General features: G+C 32.2%; 1 protein-coding gene across 1 annotated transcript; it reads left to right on the plus strand.

Moving 5' to 3' along the window:
• The first annotated feature begins 2086 nt into the window (after positions 1-2086).
• Positions 2087-24483, plus strand: LOC126704429 (histidine kinase CKI1-like). Its single transcript, XM_050403444.1, has 7 exons — positions 2087-2164; positions 19532-19768; positions 19878-20564; positions 21135-21510; positions 21603-22177; positions 22618-23955; positions 24274-24483. Exons 1-7 carry the CDS (start codon positions 2087-2089, stop codon positions 24481-24483), a joined length of 3501 nt encoding a protein of 1166 aa, XP_050259401.1.
• The last annotated feature ends 239 nt before the right edge of the window (positions 24484-24722 follow it).

The raw sequence follows: 24722 nt of genomic DNA on the forward strand, positions 1-24722 counted from the left end.
AGATATTACCAAGATCATTAATATGCTCAAATTCCAACTTACTCTTAACCACCATGTCGTCTATATAAATCTCATTTTTTTCCTAGTTGTGGCTTAAACATCCTAGTCATCATCCTCTGATAAGTAGACCCTGCATTCTTTAAGCCAAAGGGTATCACCTTGTAGTGATAGTTCCCAGTAGGGGTGACAAAAGCTGTCTTCTCCTGATCACCTAAAGCTAAAGGTATTTGATGGTACCCTTGAAAGGCATCTAGGAAGCTCATCCGAGGATGGCCCACAGTGACATCCACTAACTGGTCTATTTGAGGTATGGGAAAGGGTCTTTGGGGCAATCTTTATTCAGATCTGTGAAGTCTACACATACCCGCCACTTCCCATTCTTCTTCTTCACTACCACTGTATTGGCCAACCACTCAAAGTAAAAAACTTCCTTAATAGCCCCAGCCTACTTAAACTTGTTCACCTCCTCCTTGACAACATCAGAATGCTCTTTAGATAAGCGCCGAGGTGGTTGCTTTCTAGGGAGGATAGTTGGGTTGACATTCAGATGATGAAAAATGAAGTCTAGATCCACCCCAGAAACTTCATAAGTATTTCATGCAAACACATCAATATTCCTCCTTAGAAACGCTAATAGTTCTTCCTTCTTCCGAGGGACAACTGAGCTCTGACTTGAAAAAACTTCACTGGATCACCATCAATAGCAATCTCCTCCAACCTCTCACATTTTTCCCCTTCTGACACCGTATTTGTAAATAGGACTAGAATCCTTGATTGCTATGAGCCCCCCTCAGTAAAGGCCGATGACTCATTTTCAGGCTGATGCATAATTGCAACCACCAGGCACTACCTAGCCATAGATTGACTCCCAACAAGCTCTTCAATCTGGTCCCTCAAGGGATATTTCACCTTCAAGTGCAGGGTTGAAGAAACGGCCCTCAGGGCATAGAGTCAGGGCCTTACCACAATGGCAGTATAGGGGGAATAAGCATCCACCACTATGAAGTCTACCTCCACTACCTCCGAACCTGCTTATATAGGCAATCTAATCCTCAGGCTTCAAGTTTAGCCCTCTGTACAAGTTAGGGTACATAATTTCTGCACCACTGCCTTGGTCTACCAACACCCTTTTCACATCATACCCTTCTATCTTGAGGGTGACCACTAAAGCATCATTGTGTGACTGTATGATTCCAATCTTGTCCTCGTTCGAGAAACTCAACATCGTTGGATTTCCACTCTAGCCCTTTTCGGCTCAGAATTAGAGTTCTCGATGGGTAGTCGAGCTACAAATATCACCTTTGAGGGATGAGAACCAGTTCTCCTATGAGCAACAAAGATGACATTAATTGTGTCCAAAGGGGGCCTCGAAGAAGCATTCCCCTGAGCCCCTGACCTTGCTTGGTCTCTTTGCCCATTGGGCCGATACAAAAACTGTTGTAACCTTCCATCTCTAACCAGTTGCTCTAGATGGTTCCATAGAGTTCTATAGTCCTCGGTGTTATGCCCTCGCTTCTGGTGGTATTAGCAATAAAGACTTTGGTTGCACCTCATGGGGTTTTCTCCCATCTTGTTTGGCCATTTGAAGTATGGCTCATTCTTGATCTTCTCCAAGACTTGATGTACTGGCTCTCGGAACACCGTGTTAACCACCCAAGGAGCTGTAAACCCAGATTACCCAGCAAAATCCCTTCAGGGCTTCCTATTATTGTATCTGTTCGACCTGAAATCCCTCCTATCTTGAGGGATAACCTTATCCTTTCCCTTCCTTTGCTGCTGGTCTTCCTCAACCCGCTTGTATTCATTAATATGATCCATAAGCCGACTCACACTCTTTACTGGCTTCTTGGTCAAGGACTTTCTCAAATCGTGCTTCGCAGGCAGGCCAACCTTAAAAGTCCTTATAGCCACGTCATCAAATTCCCCATCGATCTCATTGAACATCTCCTAGTATCTGTCCAAGTACGTTTTCAGGATCTCCCCTTCTTGCATGGACATGGATAACAGGGAATCTAAGGGCTGAGGAACCCTACTGTATGTGCTAAAACGAGATCCAAATGTCCAAGTGAGCTCCTTAAAGGAATCAATGGAACTTGCACCCAGGCCATCAAACCACCTCATTGCTACAGGCCCTAAGCTGGATGGGAATACCTTACACATCAAGGTCTCATTCTTGGAGTGGATAGCCATTCTCTAATTGAAGTGGCTTACATGCTCCACAGGGTCTATTCGACCATTATACATGGTGAGCGTGGGCTGAGTGAATTGCCGAGGAAGTTTCCCTCCCTCAATTCTACGGGTGAAGGGTGATCTGGAAATTTGATTGAGCGCTTTGCTCATCGCATCATTTCCCAAGCCTTTGGAAGACGAGTTCTTGTTTCTGCACTCATGGTGGTAGTTCTTATTAGGGGTGTTCACCAAACCGCATAAACCGCACAAATCGCAAAAACCACACCAAAACCGCCTGCAAAATAGCATAACCACACCGCACTGCAAATAATAATACACCGCACCGCACCGCACCACATGGTGCAGTACGGTTTGCAGTTTTATAATAAGAAAACCGTACAAACTGTACCGCACCGCATCCTCTCTATATATTAATATATTTATTTGTTTTTAATATTAAATATATTATTAATAGTTTAATAACCCTAGTTTTCCAAAAAAAAAAAAGTTTGATAACCTTAGCAAGTGTTGACTAGAAAAGCTAACCCAAAATAAAGAAAAACTAGTAAATAATTTAAAACTTGGCCAAAAAAAAGGGAAAAATTAGTTTTGGGATGGGTAGGAAATGCCCATAATTTAAAAAATATACTAACTTCAAACCTCATATTATATATAGCACCGCATATGTAACTGCAAAAATGAGGTGCGATGCAGTTATGATTTTGGTTAAACTCTAAACTGCACCACACTGCACATGTGACCGCAAAAATAAGGTGCGGTGTGCAGTTATGATTTTAGCTAAACCGCACCGCAAAGTGCGGTGCTAAAAATAGCCCAAAACCGTACCGCACCGAACCGCGAACACTCCTAGTCCTCATCATACAAGAAAGACTCACTAGGAGGAGTCCTTGATCTGGGTCTATAGCTACCATCCTCTTCATCGTCAGAAGAGAAGTCAGAATTGGAGGGAGTTCACCTTCACCGTTCGTGGCGCAACTTCCTCTTCAAATGATCAATCTCCAGCTACGTGTTCCTAGCATTTTTCTCATGAGAGGTCTAGCTCCCAGTTTGAGATTGACTTCTACTAGTATGAGTGGTATGCACACTTCCTTCCCAGTCCCTTCTTTGTTCAAGATGAAGGAAATGATCTTGATGTCGAGACCCCATAGATTCCTCCTGGTGTGGACCTAAACCCACCATATTTGAACATTAAACTCACCACAATACCAGAATTTCCCACAAATGGCGCCAATTTTAAGGTCACAATTTGACTCCCAAGCCTAAAGGATGGATAAACTTAGGTCTAAAGAACCCAATACAATGAATTTTTAGAGAGAAAGTGGATCTAGATGACAAGAATATGAAGGTAGACTGATTTAAACTAAAGGAAATCATCCTCGGCACAATCCGAGGAGATCAGTTCTTATATATTTCTTCTCAAGTTTGATTATAAGTTCAATTCTTGATTGCTACAGTGTTTTCTCTCCCCTTTTTTGATCCTTTACTCTCATTGCCTTTTTTCTATTTTATACTATCCCTTTGCCTTCATCTCTGTCTTCCATGTGTAGATTAGATTGTTAGTGTTGATCCCTGTCACATCAACACCTTCCTAAAATCTTTGAAGAGCGGCTGTAAGGCTGAAAACTACTGTTCATGTATCACTTCCTCATTAATGTGGCCAGAAAATTAGCTACAGAGCATTCAATTCGGTGGTAGTAGCTTTCCTTTAGATATTTCCTACCTCCCAATTGTCCTATACGTTCATAATGTATATCATTATCACTAGAATTTCCCGAAAGGTCACTGGATGACAGGACACTCTTTCTGACCTCTGTTTCGCTTAGCCAAGGAAACACTCCTCCTCAACTTACCTTCCCCAGCATTCTCACCAATAGCTCGCTCATGGGGTCTTGAGTCTTACATACTCGTTACTGTTTATCTATCCTCGGACCGCAAAGTGTCCTCGGACAAGGCCCAAGGCCCAATATATGTTCTTGGGACCCTTATCCCTACAATATACATGTCATATTTTTGTGTCAATTGGATATTATTTACTATATGATCTACAAGTTTATATTTTATGCATAATTTTAAACTACAAAAACTTGCAATTTAAATAATTTATTGATGACATAACTACTGAACTTTAATTTTTTAGAAATTTTGCAAACATGGAGGATATAAGAAGAAGATGTAATCCAATGGTAGATTTGTCAAAATTCATCCCCAATAAAAAGATATTGAGTAAGGTTATAACCTTAGGCTACAACTAATTTTGTAGCTAAACTTTGTCCAAATTATAATTACAATTAATAATTTTCGAGACAAATTCATTAATGAAATTTATTGATCAATAACTGAAGTCCAACATTGCCAATAGAAACAATGACCGTCTAAAATATAATATTTATTATGACACTGATTGTTTTGATATTTTTAGAATTAATAGTTTTAAAATACGTTTTATAAATACATGGAAATGGTCTAATTAATGTATTAAATTAAATAAAAATGTTGGAATTTAAAAAAAAAAAAAAAATTTCATGTATCACTTATAAAATATTAAGTAACAGTACATTTTACATTTGTGTCTATCCCCAAATGTGTTGGGTTGGCCCTCTATTAAGCGAGGTTTCAAAATAATTTGTTTGAAATTGAATCTAGGTATTCAATAAAAAACACACCATTTATAATTTACAATTTTTTAAAAATATTTTACATATATGAAAAATCTTCATAGAAATATGGTCATATTTGCATGAAAGACATTTAACATTTCAATAACATGGTTAATATTTCAATAACTTTATTGGTATTAGTACAAAGAAACCAATAAAGTTGTAAAAAAAAAAAAAAAAAAATCAAATTGATGCCTTTGTAAAAAGGTGTTAAATGAGCATCACCATTAGGATATTGAAAGAAACTAATAACTTTTCATAAAATGTATTGCTTTAGAATATTGTCGCGTTTGGCCACAAAATGTGATGAGTCAGCCCTGCTTAGGCATCCCAACAATGAATATCCCCTCCAAGTCTTGTATAATCACTCTCATACCAGATATTTCCTCTTTAATTATCGCACCATCAAAATTTACCTTAAACTAGCCTTGACATGGAGGTATCTATTTTAGTGAAATTAAATCTTAAGAGTTCGGTGTTGTTGTTGAGTGTTGCATGAACTCTCTGTGATACTTAAGATATCGAGTTTTCGAGAATCCATTTTGTGTTTCTCAAATAGTTAGTAATTTGTTGCATAGGGTCCATTTCACCTAAACTAACATGGTGAATTTCTCTAAAACATGCCCTTCTTCATTCTCCATAACCTGCCAAACCAGACCAAGAAAATCCAATTAAGCAAGCTGTAATCGCAGTGATGCATGTATCACCCATTTCATCCATCTCATTTTAGGCCTCTCTTATAGTGACCCCATCAATTCTAACTCATCATGTTGGTATAAATTGTGTAATTGCTTTGATTAGAATCTCCTTACCAGTTTTTGATAAAGGTTTGAAAACTTTCCTCTTTGTCCTTTAGAGAATTGAAAACTTTCCTCTTTGAACATCCAATTATAGATGGGTTCTCAAATATTTGTCATAACTATTATAACCCCAGTTTACAACTACAAATGTTAGGCCCTTTTTAATTGTACTCTGGTTATGTAATGTATTATAAATCCAGTTTAAAATACTATTATTATTTTCATGTGTATTCTAATAAGTATTACTATTTACTCAAAAAAATAAAATAGGGACGTTTATCCCGCATTGGTTATGTGTGTTTAGTGTCCGCTGTTTATAGCCTCGGTCTATAACTACAAAGGTCCTACCCTTTTGTAGTTGTACTCTAATTATGTAATGTATTATAAACCCAGTTTAAAATACTATTATTATTTTCGTATGTGTTCTAATAAGTATTACTGTTTCCTCAAAAAAAAAAAAATGTCATAAGATTGTATGACTTGGACGCTTAGCATTATTTGGATTTGACTTTCATCCCGATAGGAATATTGCTACTAAAATATTATATCATATACTATATAGTAAAAGTTGGGCTTAGAAACCGTGGTTGTGCCAAGTGGCTGCACCATATTGCAGAATTTTTTTTAGATTTTTAGATTTTTTTAAAAATATATAATTTTTATTCTCCTATAATTTCTAAGTTGATAAATATCTTAATTTAATTACAATTCAAATTCTTCATCTGACCCACTAATCCTTATTTAATTACTATACCACACATAAAAGAAAACATTTATATATATATATATATATATATATATATATAAAGGTAGCAACGTGTATTACAAAAAAAAAAAAAAAAAAAGCAACGTGTATTATAAAGAAAATATAAATAATTTTTCTTCTCCTATAATTTCTAAGTTGATAAATATCTTAATTTAATTACAATTCAATTTCTTCATCTAATCCATCTAATTCTTATTTAATTACTATACTACGCGTAAAAGAAAACATTTATATATATATATATATATATATATAAAAGGTAGCAATGTGTAGTACAAAAAAGAAGAAGCAACATGTATTATAAAAAAAGAAGAAGAAAAAAAGGCAGCAATGTAGTGTAGTCTAATCCTTCTCAAATTTTTCATCTAATTCATCTAAGTTGTGGTTGCACCAAGTGGCTGCACCATATTGCAGAAATTTTTTAGATTTTTAAAAATATATATAATTTTTCTTCTACTATAATTTCTAAGTTGATAAATATCTTAATTTAATTACAATTCAAATTCTTTATCCACCTAATCCTTATTTAATTGCTATACTACATGTAAAAGAAAACATTTATATATAAAAAAAGGTCACACGTGTATTATAAAAAAAGAAGAAGCAACATGTATTAGGAAAAAAAAAAAAAATAGCAATGTGTATTATAAAAAAAAAAGAAAAAGAAAAAAAAAAAAGCAACAACGTAGTGTAATCTAATCCTTCTCAAGTTCATCTAATCCATCTAATCTTTATTTACATTCCAAAAAAAAGATAGTAAGTTATTTGTTCTTACCAATTTACTAGAATTGTTTTTGGATAAATTAAAGTAAAAACAATTGTAAAAAAGCTTCTTCTTTTTTTTGTCAAAAGAAGCTTTTTTCTCTCTCTCTCCTCACAAAACAAAGGGATTATAACATTATAACAAGAATTAGCTAGACAGGGGTAAGACTACACTACCTTTTTTTCTACAATAAATGTTGAATTCAGTTCTTTTTTCATGCATATACACAAATATGTTGCGTGATTTTTACTTTTGATTATATAATTGTAATTTATTTAGCTATTATTTTTTTTTAATAAAATTATAAGTTTAATGAGTTTATACTCACGGGACTTAAACTTCAAGTTTCAATGTCTTCTCTCATGCTTTCAATGACAAAAATTAAATCCTCATGTGAGTCTCTCTACTTCAAAAATTTAAATGTTTAGTAATTTAGATTTTTTTTTTTTTTAATTATTGAATTGAGGTTTCAACTTAAATATTATTTCAATTGTTGTTTTTGATAGTTTTTAATTATTAAATTCAAGGTTTATCCATTTAAATACGTATGATTAATTGAGCCTTAAAGTTCAATGTATTATTGAAAATTAATTTTTTTTTTTAGGTATTTCTACCATCTTCCATTCAATTATGTGTGTGTGTCTATATATATATATATATATATATATATGTATGTATGTATGTATGTATGTATTTTATGATACCTTAGTCTTACACAATATGCATTCATTATATAACTTAAAAGTAAAATATTCATTTTGTGCTTACCCAATGTGGGGTTAACGGGTTCTACCTATAATTGGATTCACAATCTATTTGTATTATGGGTTTTGGGTTTCCTACTATGGGTGGTCCTTCACCCGACGGCCCAGTCACTCACTCTTGTTTTTGCAAGACCCTCTCTCTCCCACAAAGCCACTCCCTCTTCTTTTGGAATAGTCCCTTTTCTCTCTGTGTGTTCTCTCCAGAACTGCCAACCCCCACTTCTTAATTCATTCTCCTATTTATAGCTCGAGGTGAGTGGAGGTGTCATGATTACTCCCTCACTTGTGCGAATGGAGGTCTAATTCCATCGTTCCTAAGTGGGCATTCCGTCGGAAAGGTAGTAATGGCATTGGAACTAATTTCCACCTTCAAAGGTCGCTCAGCAGCAATACTCTCGAAGGCACTACTGAGCAACCAAGTACAAGGTATCTCCAAGCAATGATACTGCCGACCAGGTTAAAGACGACCGGAAGGGGCTTTTAGTGGGTGTTCAAGGCAGTGTAGTCTCATCTCAATTCTTGGGCCCAGATTGGTCCTTGAGGTGCTCGGATCGAGGCTATAGGCCCGAAATGGGGATGGGGAGATGGGCTAGGCCGCCAGGCCAGGGGGCCTGGGGCTTGGTGCCCATACACATTTATTTTTAAGTAAATTAATAAAAAAAATTATTTACATATGAATTTTGATTAAATTGTGCATTGCACGGGCATAATGCTAGTATACTATTTTTTTTAAATGTTCGTCTATTGACCCGAAACACTTTCATGTATACAATTTTTTTTTTTTTTTTTTTTTTTTTTTTTTTTTTTTTTTTTAAGTTCAAGGGTAATATTATCATGGAATTGCTAAAATGTTATATATCAAATCTAAAATAAGTGGATTGACTTTTGCCATATCATCAATATTTAAACAAATAGTAAAGTTACCATAAGAATTCTAAAACCCTATTATATGTGGAATTCTTTCCTAAAAAAAAAAAAAAAAAAAGTTGTGGAATTATGACCTTAATAAGGAGTTCAAATCTTCTGTCCCACTTTTCCTACTCCACCCTATACTCCACCAATAAAAACTTGCCACATGTACACCTAATTAATTAATTACTACAATTAATTAATAATGGTAGTATTAATAAGTCAATAATAGTAGTATTTAATTAGTTAGGTGAACATGTGACAAATTTTTATTGGTGGAGTATAGAGTAGAGCAAGAAAAGTGGGATAGGAGATTTGAACTCCTTAATAATTAACTAATTAAGTTCGTAAATGCATTAGTTGGTAAGAAGTCTAAAGACTAGTAAAAAACAACATGCAATTATTAGCATATTAATAGAGTATCCTCTTAGATATCCTCTTTGATTACAATAATATGTATTACATTCATTGAGGAAAAAAAAAAGTTTGTATTACAACACTATTATCAAGAGTCATGTAATTTAATTGATATTTCTCTATGAACAAAGTGATTGGGTTCTAAGGTTGAGGAAAGGGTTCGAGTTGCAGAGTTAGCAGCATATTATAACTATTTAAAAAAAATGCCACAATTATATTCTTTGAAATAAACTAAAAATTAGTGCAATGTACTCTTTAAATCTGGTGACATGTGACGCTAAGAATTGGGGAAAACCACCACTCCATCTTGATGACAAATTTTTAATTATCTGATTGGACTATTAAAAATTGAATTTCACATCAAATTTAAATAGCTATATTTTAAATGGATATATAATGGTCCAATAAATATTATAAAATAATTTTGCTAAATATATATTTTCAATTAGTTTTATTTTTCTTTGGGACCTAGAGACACATATTCAACCAGAGTGAACACTAAGTCTTATCTGAAAAATTAGAAATCCATATTTGAGCTTTCAGGATTCTATCATTTTAACATCTAAGCTAATATTCTTCTTTAAAAAAAAAAACATTTAAGCTAATAGCATAATACCAATAATTAATTTATAGTTTTTTTTTGTTTTTAATAATTAATTTATAGTTAAAATAACACCTATTCACCTTAACAATAAAAATGATATTAGGTGAAATGAACATAACAAACGCAATGTAGATAAATTTGTGATTTGCCTTAAGATGTGTTCTTGTAATTCTAGCTTTTTTCTTTTTTCTTTTTTTCACAAAAAAAAAAAAAAAAAAAAATTTAACTTTCAGAACTTGATATACTTTAATTTCAAACATTGGTATTATTTCAACTATTCATCATGTATAAATAAACTCTTGAATTTTTATTTATTTATTATTATTATTATTATTTTTTTAGTCTCTGTTTATCCTTTAAAGAAACTGTGCGAGCTTATCTCAGATTTGAAAGATTCTTTAGATTTAAAAACTGTGTGCTGGTAATGTAACTCCTCAGTAACTGGTTTTCCAGTTGACCTCCAAAATTGTCATAGCTATATTGTTTTGTTTTCTCTTCTTTTTGAGGAGTGAGAGTGGATTTTGCTGCATGGAGGTGCCCCAAACAGTCAATATACCTATGCCAAATGCCAAAAAATGGTGCATTCTCAGCAAGAAACCATGATCTTCACCACCGTTTTTGCTTTGTGAAAAGCACAATTATCACTAAAAATTCCAAAATAGGGCACACTTTTCCATTGAACTTTTCAACACGTTGCCTAAGAATGATTTCCGTTGCTCCCTTCCATATTTGATACATGCAATTTCGCCCATTTAAGACCATGAGAGACTGAGAGAGTGCAGTACCCTTTGACATACAAATCTAGACATTGAAACTGACGTTTGTTTGCAACAAAGAAACGAAGACAGCTTTCACCCTCTTCTCCATCACCCTTTGATTTCCGGTGTGCTCTTGCAGGTCCTCTCTCTCTCTCTCTCAGCTTTGCTTTCTCTTATTTTATAGTGGGGTATGGTTAATTTATCTAATCTTAAAAACTTTCTTTTGCTAGTTCATGGATAATGAATCGAAAGAAAAGAGAGACATAGATATATCACTTCACCTGACATTCATTTACAAAGAACCTGTACAAAAGGTCATTTATAGTTTGTTTTCCAAGAGTAGATTTCAGTAGATTTTTTTTACTTATTTGGTTTGTTCTAAGGATTTTTACAAATCATGCACCTTTTTACTTAAGAAAATGATCTAAGATATATTATTAAAAAAAAAAAAATTCTTCTCTGCTATCTTTTGTGATGAATGATTACATCTGTCGTACATTTTTTGTTATTATTGATCCTTGGAAAAATCGTTTGCAAGTAGGAGAATCAAAGAGAAAGGAAAAAGAAATGCATAAAAAGTGAACATACAAGTCAAACTTAAAATTGCCACAAATAATTTGTTGTAACAGCTATCATCAGCCAACGTCTAAATGAAATTAGCCTTAAATCATCTGTTTGGTCTTCCTTTTTCAAGGTTCATGGCTACAAAACTTTGCAAATCTCAATGGATCAAGAGATATTAAAACTTTCAGAGAAATTGAAATGGTAGGAGATGGAGGGAGAATAGAGAAAGTAGCTAGAATATACTAAAATTTAGTACATTCCGGTCACTTTCCATTCCTCTTCCTGCTTTTCCTTTCATCCAAATATAGGGTAAAGAAAATAAATTTATATCTCTTTCTTTCCCGCGTCATTTTGTCATTGACAAATCCCGCGTATTTTTAAATTAAAAATTATTTATACCACTCCCCTTTCCTCTTTTCCGTATTTTTCTCTCATCTTCTCTTCTTGCCTTTATAGGATAAAGAAAATAAATTTAAATCTCTTTCCTTCCCGCATCATTTTGTCATTATCAACTCCAGTGTATTTTTAAATTAAAAACCATTTATACCTCTCCCGTCTCATCTTTTCCTTATTTTTCTCTACTCTTTTCCCCATGCCTTTCTCTTCATCCAAATATAGGATAAAGAAAATAAATTTAAATCTCTTTCTTTCCCACGTCATTTTGTCATTATCAAATTCCTTGTATTTTTAAATTAAAAACCATGTATACCTCTCCCCTCTCATCTTTTCCCTATTTTTCTCTCGTTTTCTCTCCTTGCCTTTCCCTTCATCCAAATATAGGATAAAAAAATAAATTTAAATCTATTTCTTTGCCGTGTCATTTTGTCATTGACAAATCCCGCATATATTTAAATTAAAAACCATTTATAACTCTCCCCTCTCATCTTTTCCTTGTTTTTCTCTCTTCTCTCCCCACCTTTCCCTTCATCCAAATATAGGATAAAGAAAATAAATTTAAATCTTTTTCTTTCCCACATCATTTTGTCATTATCAAATCCCGTGTATTTTTAAATTAAAAACCATTTATACCTCTCCCCTTTCCTCTTTTCCCTATATGTCTCTCCTCTTATACCCCCGCCTTTCCCTTCATCCAAATATAGGATAAAGAAAAAAAAAATTCAAATCTCTTTCTTTCCCGCTTCATTTTGTCATTGTCAAATCCCGCATATTTTTAAATTAAAACTATTTATACTTTTCACTCTTTATAATCATCCAAGTTTCATTTCATATAAGGAAGGTAGTGATTTGGATAAAGAAGGCTACTCTTTAAGTTTATCACCCTCTTTCTAAGAACAATTTTAAGCCGCAATCCATAACATAGTGTTGGTTCAATGTAAAGTAGGGATGTTAATATGATCTACCATGTCCTACATTATCCAAAGCAAAATTTTCCCACCCCAAATAGGTGACAGAGTAGAGATGGGTTTTGCTCGCACTATCCTGATATATTTTATATATATACACACACATATTTTATTTGATATATATTAAATTATTTATATATATAATTTAACATGTTATATACATATCCTAGTTATAATATATATTTTATAAATATTCTATTACCATCTTTAAAAGTCTTTGTTTCTCCTTTAGATATACATAGTTTTAACTCTAAATCTATGCAGTATGTAGTATATCTCTCAAAAAATCATAGATAAAGTTAAGCTTAAAACCAATTTGGAGATATCTCCTCTAACTCACTATAAACGTGACGATTTATAAGACTATCCATGTGTATTATTTTTAAAAAATCACTCGGCTCATTAAGAGTAATGTGATTAAAGCCACTCGTGGATGATCTCTTTAATCGCCACATATGGAGAAAGATAGCTCCAACTGGTTTGGAGTCAAACTTTTCCAAGAATTAAATCGAATTTTTGGAGTTGAGGAAACATAATTGAATTTAATACAAAGTAAAAATACAACTAATTGAATCATTAGTAACACTTATTTTAATTTAGGAGAAATTTAACACATTCCTTATGAAATCTTTTACAAACGAACTACAATAATTAGTAAAAAGCAACTCATATGATTATAAAAGCTCAAGTCGTGTTCGTTGCTGATTTAGTTGCATTTCCCCCTTACATGTATATTCCATGCAACTCAAATAGACAATTATTCAATATTCTAGTAGTAATGTAATGTTTCACTCATCTCACACGAATAGGTACTATCATAGATTTAATTATCAAAAGTAGAAAACAAACAACACTTCTCCCTTTTTTAGGAGCAAATAGAATTACTTTTAAGGCTATCATTGCTAAATATTTTTATTAGAGAAAATTATATAAATCATATATAACTGGCTTCAAAAATGAATTTATATATAATTAAATATAATGATTAAAAATTTGGTATAGAAACTTTGTATGAGTGTTTCAACAAGCTTCTCTATCATTTTCCCAATTTCTTTTGGCATAATTAACAATAGGAAATTTTTTTTGTATAATTTTAAAACTGGCTCTCCATTATACACGATTCAAAACATAACGTGGCAAGCACTCTATGTGAAAAAAAAAATTTAATGAACAAATATTGTCAAGAATATTTCAGGAAATTAAATAAATCAAATTAATTATATATAATTTGCATGGTCAAAACTACAATTAAAATGACAGAATATTCTCAATAATAACTCAAATTGATTTGGATTGTGAATCACAAATCAGCTATCATGATTATGTGATCCATTATAGAAATCATTTAAATTGATTGTATGTAGTCAAATACTTATTTTTAGGAATTTAATTATTATCGTGATTATGTAATTGTGGGATTCGTACCATATATCTTAGTATATATATACACACACACTATACAATAAATAAAAGTGACAAGCCATTTTTCCTACTATCATTTTCTTCACATGGTATCAAAGCCTATCATTTTCTTTACATGGTATCAAAGCCATCCATTCCTAGGTTTTTTGTTTTTCATTTCCATTCCGTTTGCTTTGAATTAAAATATTTTCTAAAAAATGTTTTCCCATTTTTAAGTATTCATTTGTATATAAAAATGTTTATTTTTTGTTTATCTTAAAATCCTTTATAAAAGGTGTTAAATGTTTTAACATAAAAAATTTTACAAAACATTTTCAAAAAACACGTAGTGTCTTCCCTCCTTGACCCCATATGGTGGTTAGGTTGTCAATCCAGTGGCTAGATTCGTCATTTCGGTGATTGGTGTAGGCGGTCCAGTCATGGAGTTGTCGTTTTGGAGATAGTTGCCTGCAGTTAGGTGGCAGAAACCGTCGTTTTAACAATTGGTGCTAGTGGTCTAATCACTTAAGATGTTATTTAGGTAGCATTCGTTGGTTAGGTTGTCGGAATCGCCATTTTGGCGACCAATACCAACATTTTGGTCACTGGAGACCCCATTTTGACAAAAGTTAACCATGGTCTGGTCTTTGGAGCCACCATTTTGGCTGCCGGTTTCGGCAATCTAATCATTGGACCTCTAGCACTAGCTGCTCTAGTGGCTGAGCCACTAGTTTTGGTGGTTTGTTTGAAAAATTTTACATGTCACACCAAATACCTGAAAATATTTTACGTTTGAAAATATTTTATTTCAAAACAAACAGAACCTTCATCTCTTGTCAACTTCTTCCTTCTTTCTCGTGGCTTTCTATGACATTAACCAATTTTATACCAACAATTCTACAAATCCTAACATTTTGACGGTCAATGCTAGCCACTTATACCCTAAAAGGACTTCTAACGTAGAACTCAACACACACTCATACAACACACACCTAATCAAGAGTAATTCTTAGGTACTCCCAGAGTATGGAGAATGGTGTTTCCTCCTCTCACATTTATGGTGGGGTCTACTTATTAAATTCATGGTGGATGTGAGAGGAGGGAGCACCATTTCTCCGTGCTTCGGAAGTATCTAAGAATTTTTCCTTAATCAATATCAACCTAATGAAAAATGCTTGCCACATATGCATTATGTCCCAAAAGGACTAGTTTAGTCATAATTGAGTTTCATTGTATCTGTTAATAAAGCTCAAATTAACTAGTGTAGCATAGCTGTGAGACTCCGTACAATACACACTTAATCAAGATCCAGTCAATATGATGCATCATAGTTCTTGTTTTGCATGGCTTTTGCAACCGATTTATTTTCTTGACAAATCTTACTATTTTGGCTGTATGGTATATATATATATCTTTCTAATGGTAATCAAAGGATGACATGGTTTGTTCAGTGCAGTAATAAAAGGACTTAAAAAGATTTCTTGATTTAGTTTACTACTCTTGGTTTGATGATGCATATAAAGTTAAGTTGGTATTTTTCTAGTATCCTCGAAATTATTTTTTTTATAAATAATATCTAGGCTTGACTAACCAATTTTTTTTTATACTACCGGTTTTTTTTCTTTTTTTTTTTCTGGAGTCAAACCCTAATTTCTTTCTTCATGTAGGTCAAACCCTTTAGAAAAAAAAAAATGGAGTAAGTTTTGAACAAGTGATTGGTCAAGAGGATTTACCACAAAAGGAAAATATAACACAGCGTATCTTGTATATATAATCCAACGGCTAAGACATACTTTTAATAACTCAACAGGCAGTAGGATTTAACAATTCCCTGTTAAAAACACATTGTAGCATATATATAACATCAACTTTTCACATAAAAGTTCATTAAATATATGATTCGGTGAAAGAATGAATCTTATGGATTCATAGGCATAGAGAGGAGAGAGTTTTCTTCCTCATACCATGCCTATGGAGAATAAGATTGAAGTAGTTTAGTATTCTAACAATTTATACATACATATATACGCTTCATAGTTTTGTTTATAGAAACCAGAAAAACTGAAGGTGTTGCTTGTGTTAGAGACAAAGGACGAAGACTAAGAGATTTTCTTCATGTTCTCTGCTACCAGTTTGCCTTGCACCATTATTACAGGTCCTCTCTCTTCCTTGGTTTTACATTTTTTCTTTCTTGTCTTCTTGCTTGATAAAGTTTTTGTCTCTCTTGCTTTTTTAAGGTAAGAAATAATTTTTTGTCTCTCTTGCTTGCATCATGCATATAATGTGTAGAGATTTACGGATAAATTGTTATTGTACAAATTCATTTTCCCAAAAGGACAATTTAGTTTTTTATTCTATAAAAGTAGATTTTGTTGGATCTTTTACTTAAAAGGTTGGTATGGATTTTACTTCTATCTTATGTAAACTAAATCAAGTTATGCTAAGAGCCTTGCAGCTTCACTACTATTTTTTGGTCTTTCTAACAAAAATATTCAAAATTCAAATCTTTCTACCCTAACTATTAATCTATAAATATATATATCATTCAAAAAAAAAAAAAAATTTAAAGGAAGTTGAATAAAGCATAGTCAATGGAGTCATTCTAGGGTGCAATTTTATTTTATTATTATTATTATTATTTTTTACTTACAATAACTTGTAGATTGATATTTTTTTTTTTTGAAGTATGTAGAGTATAATTAGTATGGAATATATGTGAGTTCAAGGTTTATTTTATCTGTTTCTCAAAATAATTTTATTTTATTTTATTTTTAAACATTTTAAAAATTCAGCATAAAACATAAATGCAAAAATGTAAATAGAAGTAGGCGTGAGTACTACAGGCAGTATATACGGATTTGAATTAAAATATACGGATTTGAATTAAAAATCCGGGACTGAAAGAACACTTACACATATATGTTACATTATTATTTTTATTATATTCCAATTTATTAACATATTTGTGTTAACTTAGTATAATTTTATATGCTATTTTTGCAAACAACTAAATAAGTTAATTTTTTTCAAGCAAAATGACAAAAAAAAATTATTTATTTTCTCATATTACTATAATTTAAAATGATTTTATTTTTGTTTCAATTAAATATACATCAATACAATTATACGTGCATAGTACATATGACATTAGAGAAGATCATGATTTGATTTTTGTTTAAATTGAATATACATCAATACAATTATACGTGGATAGTACATATGACATTAGAGAAGATCATCCTAGTAATTAAAAAACTCAATAGATAAAAAAAAATAAAAAATAAAGATTATAATAAAAATATAATTTTTTGATATTTAATATAAATAGGAAAAAATGGAATTTAAAATATTGATTTTGATAAGTTTTTATCTATATAATAACACACTTAAGTAGCTATAAAAATCCTTGATACAAGTAATAAAGAAATAAAAATTTTAAGTTTAGTCAAATTGATGCATTTTTATAAAAATATGATCATGTGTATTTGAATGCAAAATTTTGCTGGTATTGCTTATATGGTGAAAATTGGTTAAAATATAATTGTACCTAGGAAAGGTAAAAAGGTAAAGTAAAAAACTGATGGCAAACACATTCATGTGTTTTGTACTTAATTTAATTGTAGAGAATATATTTTTTATAGAGTATTTTTGTTTTATATGATAAATATATATATATATATATATATATTTATATATGTATATATATATTTTTAAATTTGCAAACATGTAACATACAATATAATATTCATCTTTTGCTAACCATGGAATGGATTATAACATTGTTAATCTTATACAGGGTATGTGTGGGGTATCTTTATAAGTTATGACTAACCTAGCATGCACCACAATCATGTGTAGCCTATCACTTAAAATATTACTCAAATTTCAAGGGAAAAAAGAAGAAAAAATAATTAAATTTATGGAATTGAGTGGCAACTATATTGAATTTACCCCAAAATGAAAAGAAAAATGATAATTTATGAAGATTATATTAGGAATAGTAATTATTATTACTTGGAATAAAAGATGTTGTTATATGTATTAAAGAATAAATATACTTCCATTCTTTTTTTTATATGTGATATTGCTTCTATTTTAGAAAAGAATAATTATTCCTCAATTTAAGAAATAATTATTACTAAAAAAAAAAAATTATTCCTTACAATAAACCAAATAACTAAACTACAGACCTTTACATTTCTTAGTAACATATTCATTATGTTGTGTGTGTATACATATTTATATTTTGCTACTAAAAATCATAAGAAGTTTAAAGCAGTCAGCAAAAAATAGTGTTTTTCTGGCAACAAATTAGGACTTACATCTAAGAGTTAAACATAGGAATGAAAACGATTTGGCCTAAACATCAGTTTGGTTAAATCAATGTTGCACCCTTCCAATAATGCAAGGCTTGGAAGTTTGAGTTAAAACATAACTTAATTGATTATTAGTAGTGAAAAAGAAAATGTTTTGAACATAGTTTTCTCCTAAATAGTTCAGCAAGGAGTGTCTATAAACAACTTCTGTGAACAATAAATGAGTGAGTACAATAATGAATTGATGAATCTTACTTGCCTAGCTGTACAGTATTTATTTTGTTGGTCTGAAAGCTTAGTAAATAGAAGATTGATGTTTGCCAGAGTTTATACACCTTTGCAGTATTAAAGGGGAAAAAAAAAATCTTGATGTCAATAGGCATACTTTAATGGTGTATAAAAATCATTATTGAAAACCCTAATTTTTCTTGTAGTTATTTAAACCCTTTTATTACAAAGAGTAAGCTTTCTAAGTTTCTACAAGTCATGGATGAGCCGCTTCAATCATCAAGGAAAATATTCTATTACTTGTATATTAATGTAATGGTTCACATGTATTCTAGTCCACTCGATAGAAAGTAAGATTTGACTTCCCTGTATAGAAGACATAGCAATAAGGCCGAAACTTCCATACAAAAGGTTGTTAAAGATTTGGTTAAGAAATCAATCTTCTTGAGTTATTATGAGACAACGAGAGAGAGAGAGAGAGAGAGAGAGAGAGAGAGATTTGTTCCTGGTATGATGCATATGAAAGAAATTCACTATATTAAAGAATGCAACTTTTCTTATTTATTTATTTTTCAATATATATATATTCACAAATTGATTTTTCTACATATTTTTCAATGCAGTACACTTTAGTGATCACAACTAGAGGACCTGATCATGATGCGACTCGGCTCAATGATAACTTTACAACCTGTTTCTTTTTTATTTCTTCTGGTAAGTCTCCAAGTCTTAGCAGTGTTATCATATGTGACTTTCTTATTCATGTGTTAGGATTTGGTATTTTACATGCTAATTAACAGAAACTATTGAAAACAAACGAAAATACACATTCTTACTACTTCTTGGGTATTGGATTTGTTTGTACTTTGTATAGGATTTTAAAAGAGGTTACTTTTTTTCTTTTTTCTTTTTTTTTCAGTATTTTTCTTTATAAACAAATTTTTTCCCTTCATCCTTGGTCGAAGAATAACATGAGAAAAACAATTTTTTTCCTTCATCCTTCACACATTCTGTCAAACTCCCAATGTAGGCATTTGCTGTGATGCTTCTTCCTACTGCATTGATCCCATGTTGGTATTCTATGATCAGTCGTGTTGAGCGTCAAGTGAATTTGAACTCCCATGACTTCCACTCCAAGTTGCAATATGAAATTGAGAACACAACAAAGTTCTTACATCCAATAAATTCGTCAGCAACAAATTTAGCAGGAGTTTTAAAGTTGTCTCTCAATGGAACTAAACTCTCTTTCTCTATGATTGAGACTAAGGTTGGTATCCATATGCTTCTTTCACAAAGATCATATGTAGTTAAATGATTACTTTCAATAAGAAACAACTAAAGATTTAATAATTTTTATTTTATTTTTTAATTTACAGGTGGCTCCTCCATTATTTCAAGCATGGTCTACAATTCCATACTTATCTCAAATTTCATATACTGGGTTAGAAGGTCTATTTTTCTCATACTACACTAGTCAGAATCAAACTCTTGCAGTGTACTCTAACTCTTCATATAATTCTAGATCAAGTTCTCCAAATGTAAAAAAGAACTTCAATTGTTACATCCAACATGTGAACCATCAGACAGGAGAATTATATGGAAACTCCATTGAATGCCCTCCCTTGAATTTGGTCAGTAAAAGATGGTTTCAAGAAGCCTTGAATAGTACCAATGGATATGCCTCATTGGAAACTGGATGGAATAATTCTCAAGATCTTATACTACTTAGCTCAGCTAGAATTAATGGAGAAGGAGTTATCTCTCTAGGGTTTTCGGCCAAAGTACTAACCGCCCGTTTTACTAGTATAGATCGTCAGGGTGGGAGCTTGTATTTGGCTACGAAAGATGGGAAAGTGCTTATAGAAGAGCTCAAAAATACTCATATGGTTCTTGCTGGTAATATGGTTTCTGTCCAATTGAAGAAGCCAAATGGGGAACAAAAAGTTCTTGGGAACGTTTCTTGCATCATCAAAGATGGCTCACCAAGATCTTCTACTTTGAATATTCAAGGAACAGAATACATGCTTTATTGTTCATCGCTTGATATGGTGGGAGTCCAATCGGTATGTTTTAATTCTTAAATATCTTGCAAATATGCAAAATTGCATTTTTATATATTTATATTTTCTTGTGTTGCATTGAACACTAAACATTACAAGAAGCTTTGCTTGTTAAGTTATATGATCATGTATATCACATGTGTGCTTTTCTTTCTTTGTTTTTGTACACATTAGGTAGGCTTTACACGTTTTTTATATAATCAAGTATGCTTTCGATTAGAGAGAATTATGCTATTCCTAGTTATAAACAAGTTAGAAATTAAATGCAAACCTTTTTATTCTCCTTTTCTTTCTAGAAAATCTTAAGAAATAAGTATTATAAATGCTTTTGTTTGTGCGAGGCATAAAATACTATTCTAAATGCTCCACTAATCATTAATTTATTCCACACATTATAGACTTGTGGCTTTTATAGATTGTACCTAGCCAAGTGGCCATGATATTCAGAAGCTTATTGATAAAAAATATTTTCGATAAATATTGTGTCATTCCTATGGTATAGAGATTAGTTGGATATATTCAACAGTTTATGCATATATTTATGTAGTATAACTGGATTCTATTTCTTTTCAGGTATATGTGTTGGCTTTCCCACAAAAAGGATTAGTTAGCCTTGTCCGCAAGAACAGGACAGTGGTATTGGCCCTCCTTATAGTGATCATCACTTCCATGGTTGTTTCCATTTTAAGTTTTGCGTATATTTTCATTAGAGCTGCCAAACGAGAAATGCACTTGTGTGCTGCTCTTATAAAACAAATGGAAGCAACTCAACAAGCAGAGAGGAAGAGTATGAACAAGAGTCTTGCCTTTGCTAGTGCCAGCCATGATGTTCGCGCTTCACTAGCAGGTCTTACAGGTTTGATAGAGTTGTGCTATGAAGAGGCTAATCCTGGTTCTGAATTGGAGACAAATTTGAGACAAATGGATACTTGTGCAGAGGATCTACTAGGTAATCTCTTCATATATTTTTAGGCAAATTGTTTTATATTTATAAAGTATTCTTTTTAGCAATGAATATGTATAACTTATGTACTTATTCAGGTTTGCTGAATTCTATTCTTGATACAAGCAAAATTGAGGCTGGCAAGATGCAACTTGAAGAAGAGGAATTTGATTTGGCCCAACTTCTTGAAGATGTAGTTGATTTATATCATCCTGTTGGTATCAAAAAGGGAGTAGATGTGGTATTAGATCCTTATGATGGTTCTGCCATCAAATTTTCACAAGTGAAAGGAGATAGGGGAAAACTCAAGCAAATATTATGCAATTTACTAAGCAATGCGGTTAAATTTACTTGTGAGGGGCATGTAACCGTTCGAACATGGGTTAGGAAACCCAGTTTGCAAAATTCAATAATTGCATCTAATCAGAATGGTTTAATGAAATATTTACAGTGTTTGTTTCGCAAGAGCAATGAAGCATATAATGACCTAGAAGCCATGAATGCAGCCCAACAAGATCCAAATGCCATGGAATTTGTCTTTGAGGTTGATGATACAGGTAAAGGAATTCCAAAGGAAAAGCAAATCTCAGTCTTTGAAAACTATGTTCAAGTCAAAGAAACAGCTCTTGGACAAGGAGGCACTGGATTAGGACTTGGCATTGTACAGTCTCTGGTAAGTGACTAACTTTAGCGCACACATCATTTTTTTTTTTGGCAGTGTTTAACTAGAGTTTCAAGATATGCAATCTAAGTAGGATCATGATCCCTCCTTCAAAGTCATCTTCATTATGCCTATTTCATGGTTCATATTTTATTTTCTAAGTTTAAAAGTGTATAGGTCATTTAAAACTTTTAATAACGTGATAGTTTGTACAAATAGAAATGAACCATTAAATGAATCAATTTGAAATGGAGATAAACATTTTCCACTTATTGTACCACATATTTTTTTTAAACTCAATTATGCATTTGTTGTTGTTGTAACTTGGATTTGATTCATAGAACTGCCACAAATAACTTTATTGATGCACTAGCTTTTAAAGTGCCTTGATTAATAGTCTAAAATCATTATAATCCCTTTTATTGATTAATTTTCTTGTAATTTTGTGCTAGGTACGTTTGATGCATGGAGATATATCAATTGTGGACAAAGAGATAGGTGAAAAGGGAACTTGCTTTAGATTCAATGTGATACTCAGTACATGTGAAAATGTTAGTTGCAATAATGCAAAAGCAGAAGACCTTGAAATGGTTGATGGCTCCCATACTCCTGAGCTAACTCTTAGCACACCTAGTCCTGGCTCGTGGTTACGTACTCCTAGTTCAAAGCTGACAGTTCACACAACCCCTAGCCCCAAGGTAACGACATCCCATGTTGTTCTCTTGATTCAAAATAACGAACGGCGAAGGACTTCACAAAGATTCATGGAGAACTTAAGGATAAAAGTATCAGTAGCAAAGCAATGGGAACATCTTCCTTCTACTCTTCAAAAGATAAAACATAAGGAGAACCATTCTTGTCACAATTCTTTAGGAAAATCAGATTTGAGTTCTCCAAGTGGCTACTTAAGTAGGTCTGCTTCTAATAACTCTAGCGGTGTAGAAAAGGATGTGCCTTTGAGTAGCATGGATGGTTCAAACTACATACTATCAGTCTTCAAAAGGACTACTCCTAAATTTGCATCAAGTTTCATATTAATTGTGATTGATGCAAGTGCTGGACCATTCCTAGAATTATGTAGAATTGTGGCTGAATTCAGAAAAGGCCTCCACAATGCTACTTGTAAGGTTGTTTGGTTGGAGAAACCAATGATGCGTAACATCAACTTCAAACACATTGAAGAGGACCTAGTTGATCCTAATGATGTCGTAATATCTAAGCCATTTCATGGTTCTCGTTTGTATCAAGTGGTAAGACTTCTTCCTGAGTTTGGAGGTACATTGCAAGGGAATTCAAGCAAACTAAAAGAAGAAATCAAGTTCCAAGCTGAAAAAGTTCCCAAAGATCCTAGTTCATCAAGGAGTCAGTCTTATATAGAGAATTCTTCGACAAATAAACACTCAACTCAACAAGTAGAATTACAAGACCTTGGTAGCAGCATTGAGGAAACTAAGAAGAAAAGCATGTCACCCATTCAAACTCTATCTCATGTTGGGTCCAAACCAAGAAGTCCTCCGAGTAATGGAATTCCACCAAAAGAGCAAGAAATACAAGAAATTGGTAACTCAAATGATGAGAAGCCATTGAGTGGGAAGAAACTCTTGGTTGCTGATGATAATGTATTGTTGCGCAAGTTAACTGTTGCCAGTCTTTTAAAGCTTGGTGCAACTGCCGAAACTTGCGTTAATGGACAGGAAGCTTTAGATCTGGTTTGCAAAGGTCTAAGTAATCAAAGGAAACTTGGAATTTCGAAGATTCTTCCATACGATTATGTCTTAATGGATTGTGAGGTAAAGACCATCATTTCCCTCTAATTTTCTTTTTTGTGGCTTTTAAAAAAAAAAATGTATTATAATATATATATATATATATATATATATGTATGTATGTATGTATATTTGATTTCACGATTAGAACATCTGAAATATATTAGAGGACATCCTTTTGACTATGTCACATGTTTCTATGTTTAAACAATTCAAAATATATATTTTAATTTAATTTATTATAATTCCTTGCACTATAGTTTAACTTTAACCACACAATCATATTTCATAATCATATTAATTTTTTTCCAACTAAATCATATATGATTTTGTGTTTGACAGATGCCTGTGATGAATGGGTATGAAGCAACAAAGCAAATAAGGAAAATGGAGAAGTCCTACGGTGTTCATATTCCAATCATTGCATTAACTGCTCATACATCAGGTGGTGAAGCTAACGTGGCAATTGAGGCTGGAATGGATGTTCATCTTGGCAAACCACTGAAAAAAGAACATCTTTTGGAGGCCATTAGATATATCGATACTAAATGAAAATATGCATAAGCGTACCTTATGACTCTTATCTAAGCAATAATGGTGACTCTTTATAGTAGTTTTGTTGTACATGTATTATATGCATGTTTCTCACAAAAAAAAGAAAAGAAAAGAAATTGTGCTAAAATATAGAGAAATGTATATATAGTATTTTGTGGGAATGCAGAAATTCAAGACATTGACTAAGAATATGAAGTCATTTATCATTTTGTTGGAATGTAGAAGTTCAAGACATT

The sequence above is a fragment of the Quercus robur genome, chromosome 2, assembly GCF_932294415.1.
Source record: "Quercus robur chromosome 2, dhQueRobu3.1, whole genome shotgun sequence".
Taxonomy (NCBI): domain Eukaryota; kingdom Viridiplantae; phylum Streptophyta; class Magnoliopsida; order Fagales; family Fagaceae; genus Quercus; species Quercus robur.

Bases quoted from the DNA above. Each gene is read 5' to 3' on its own strand.
- LOC126704429 (XM_050403444.1), top strand. From the start codon at position 2,087: ATGGAACTTGCACCCAGGCCATCAAACCACCTCATTGCTACAGGCCCT. The intron at 21,511-21,602 runs GTAATCTCTTCA...GTACTTATTCAG, and splicing joins TTGTGCAGAGGATCTACTAG to GTTTGCTGAATTCTATTCTT. The intron at 22,178-22,617 runs GTAAGTGACTAA...ATTTTGTGCTAG, and splicing joins TTGGCATTGTACAGTCTCTG to GTACGTTTGATGCATGGAGA.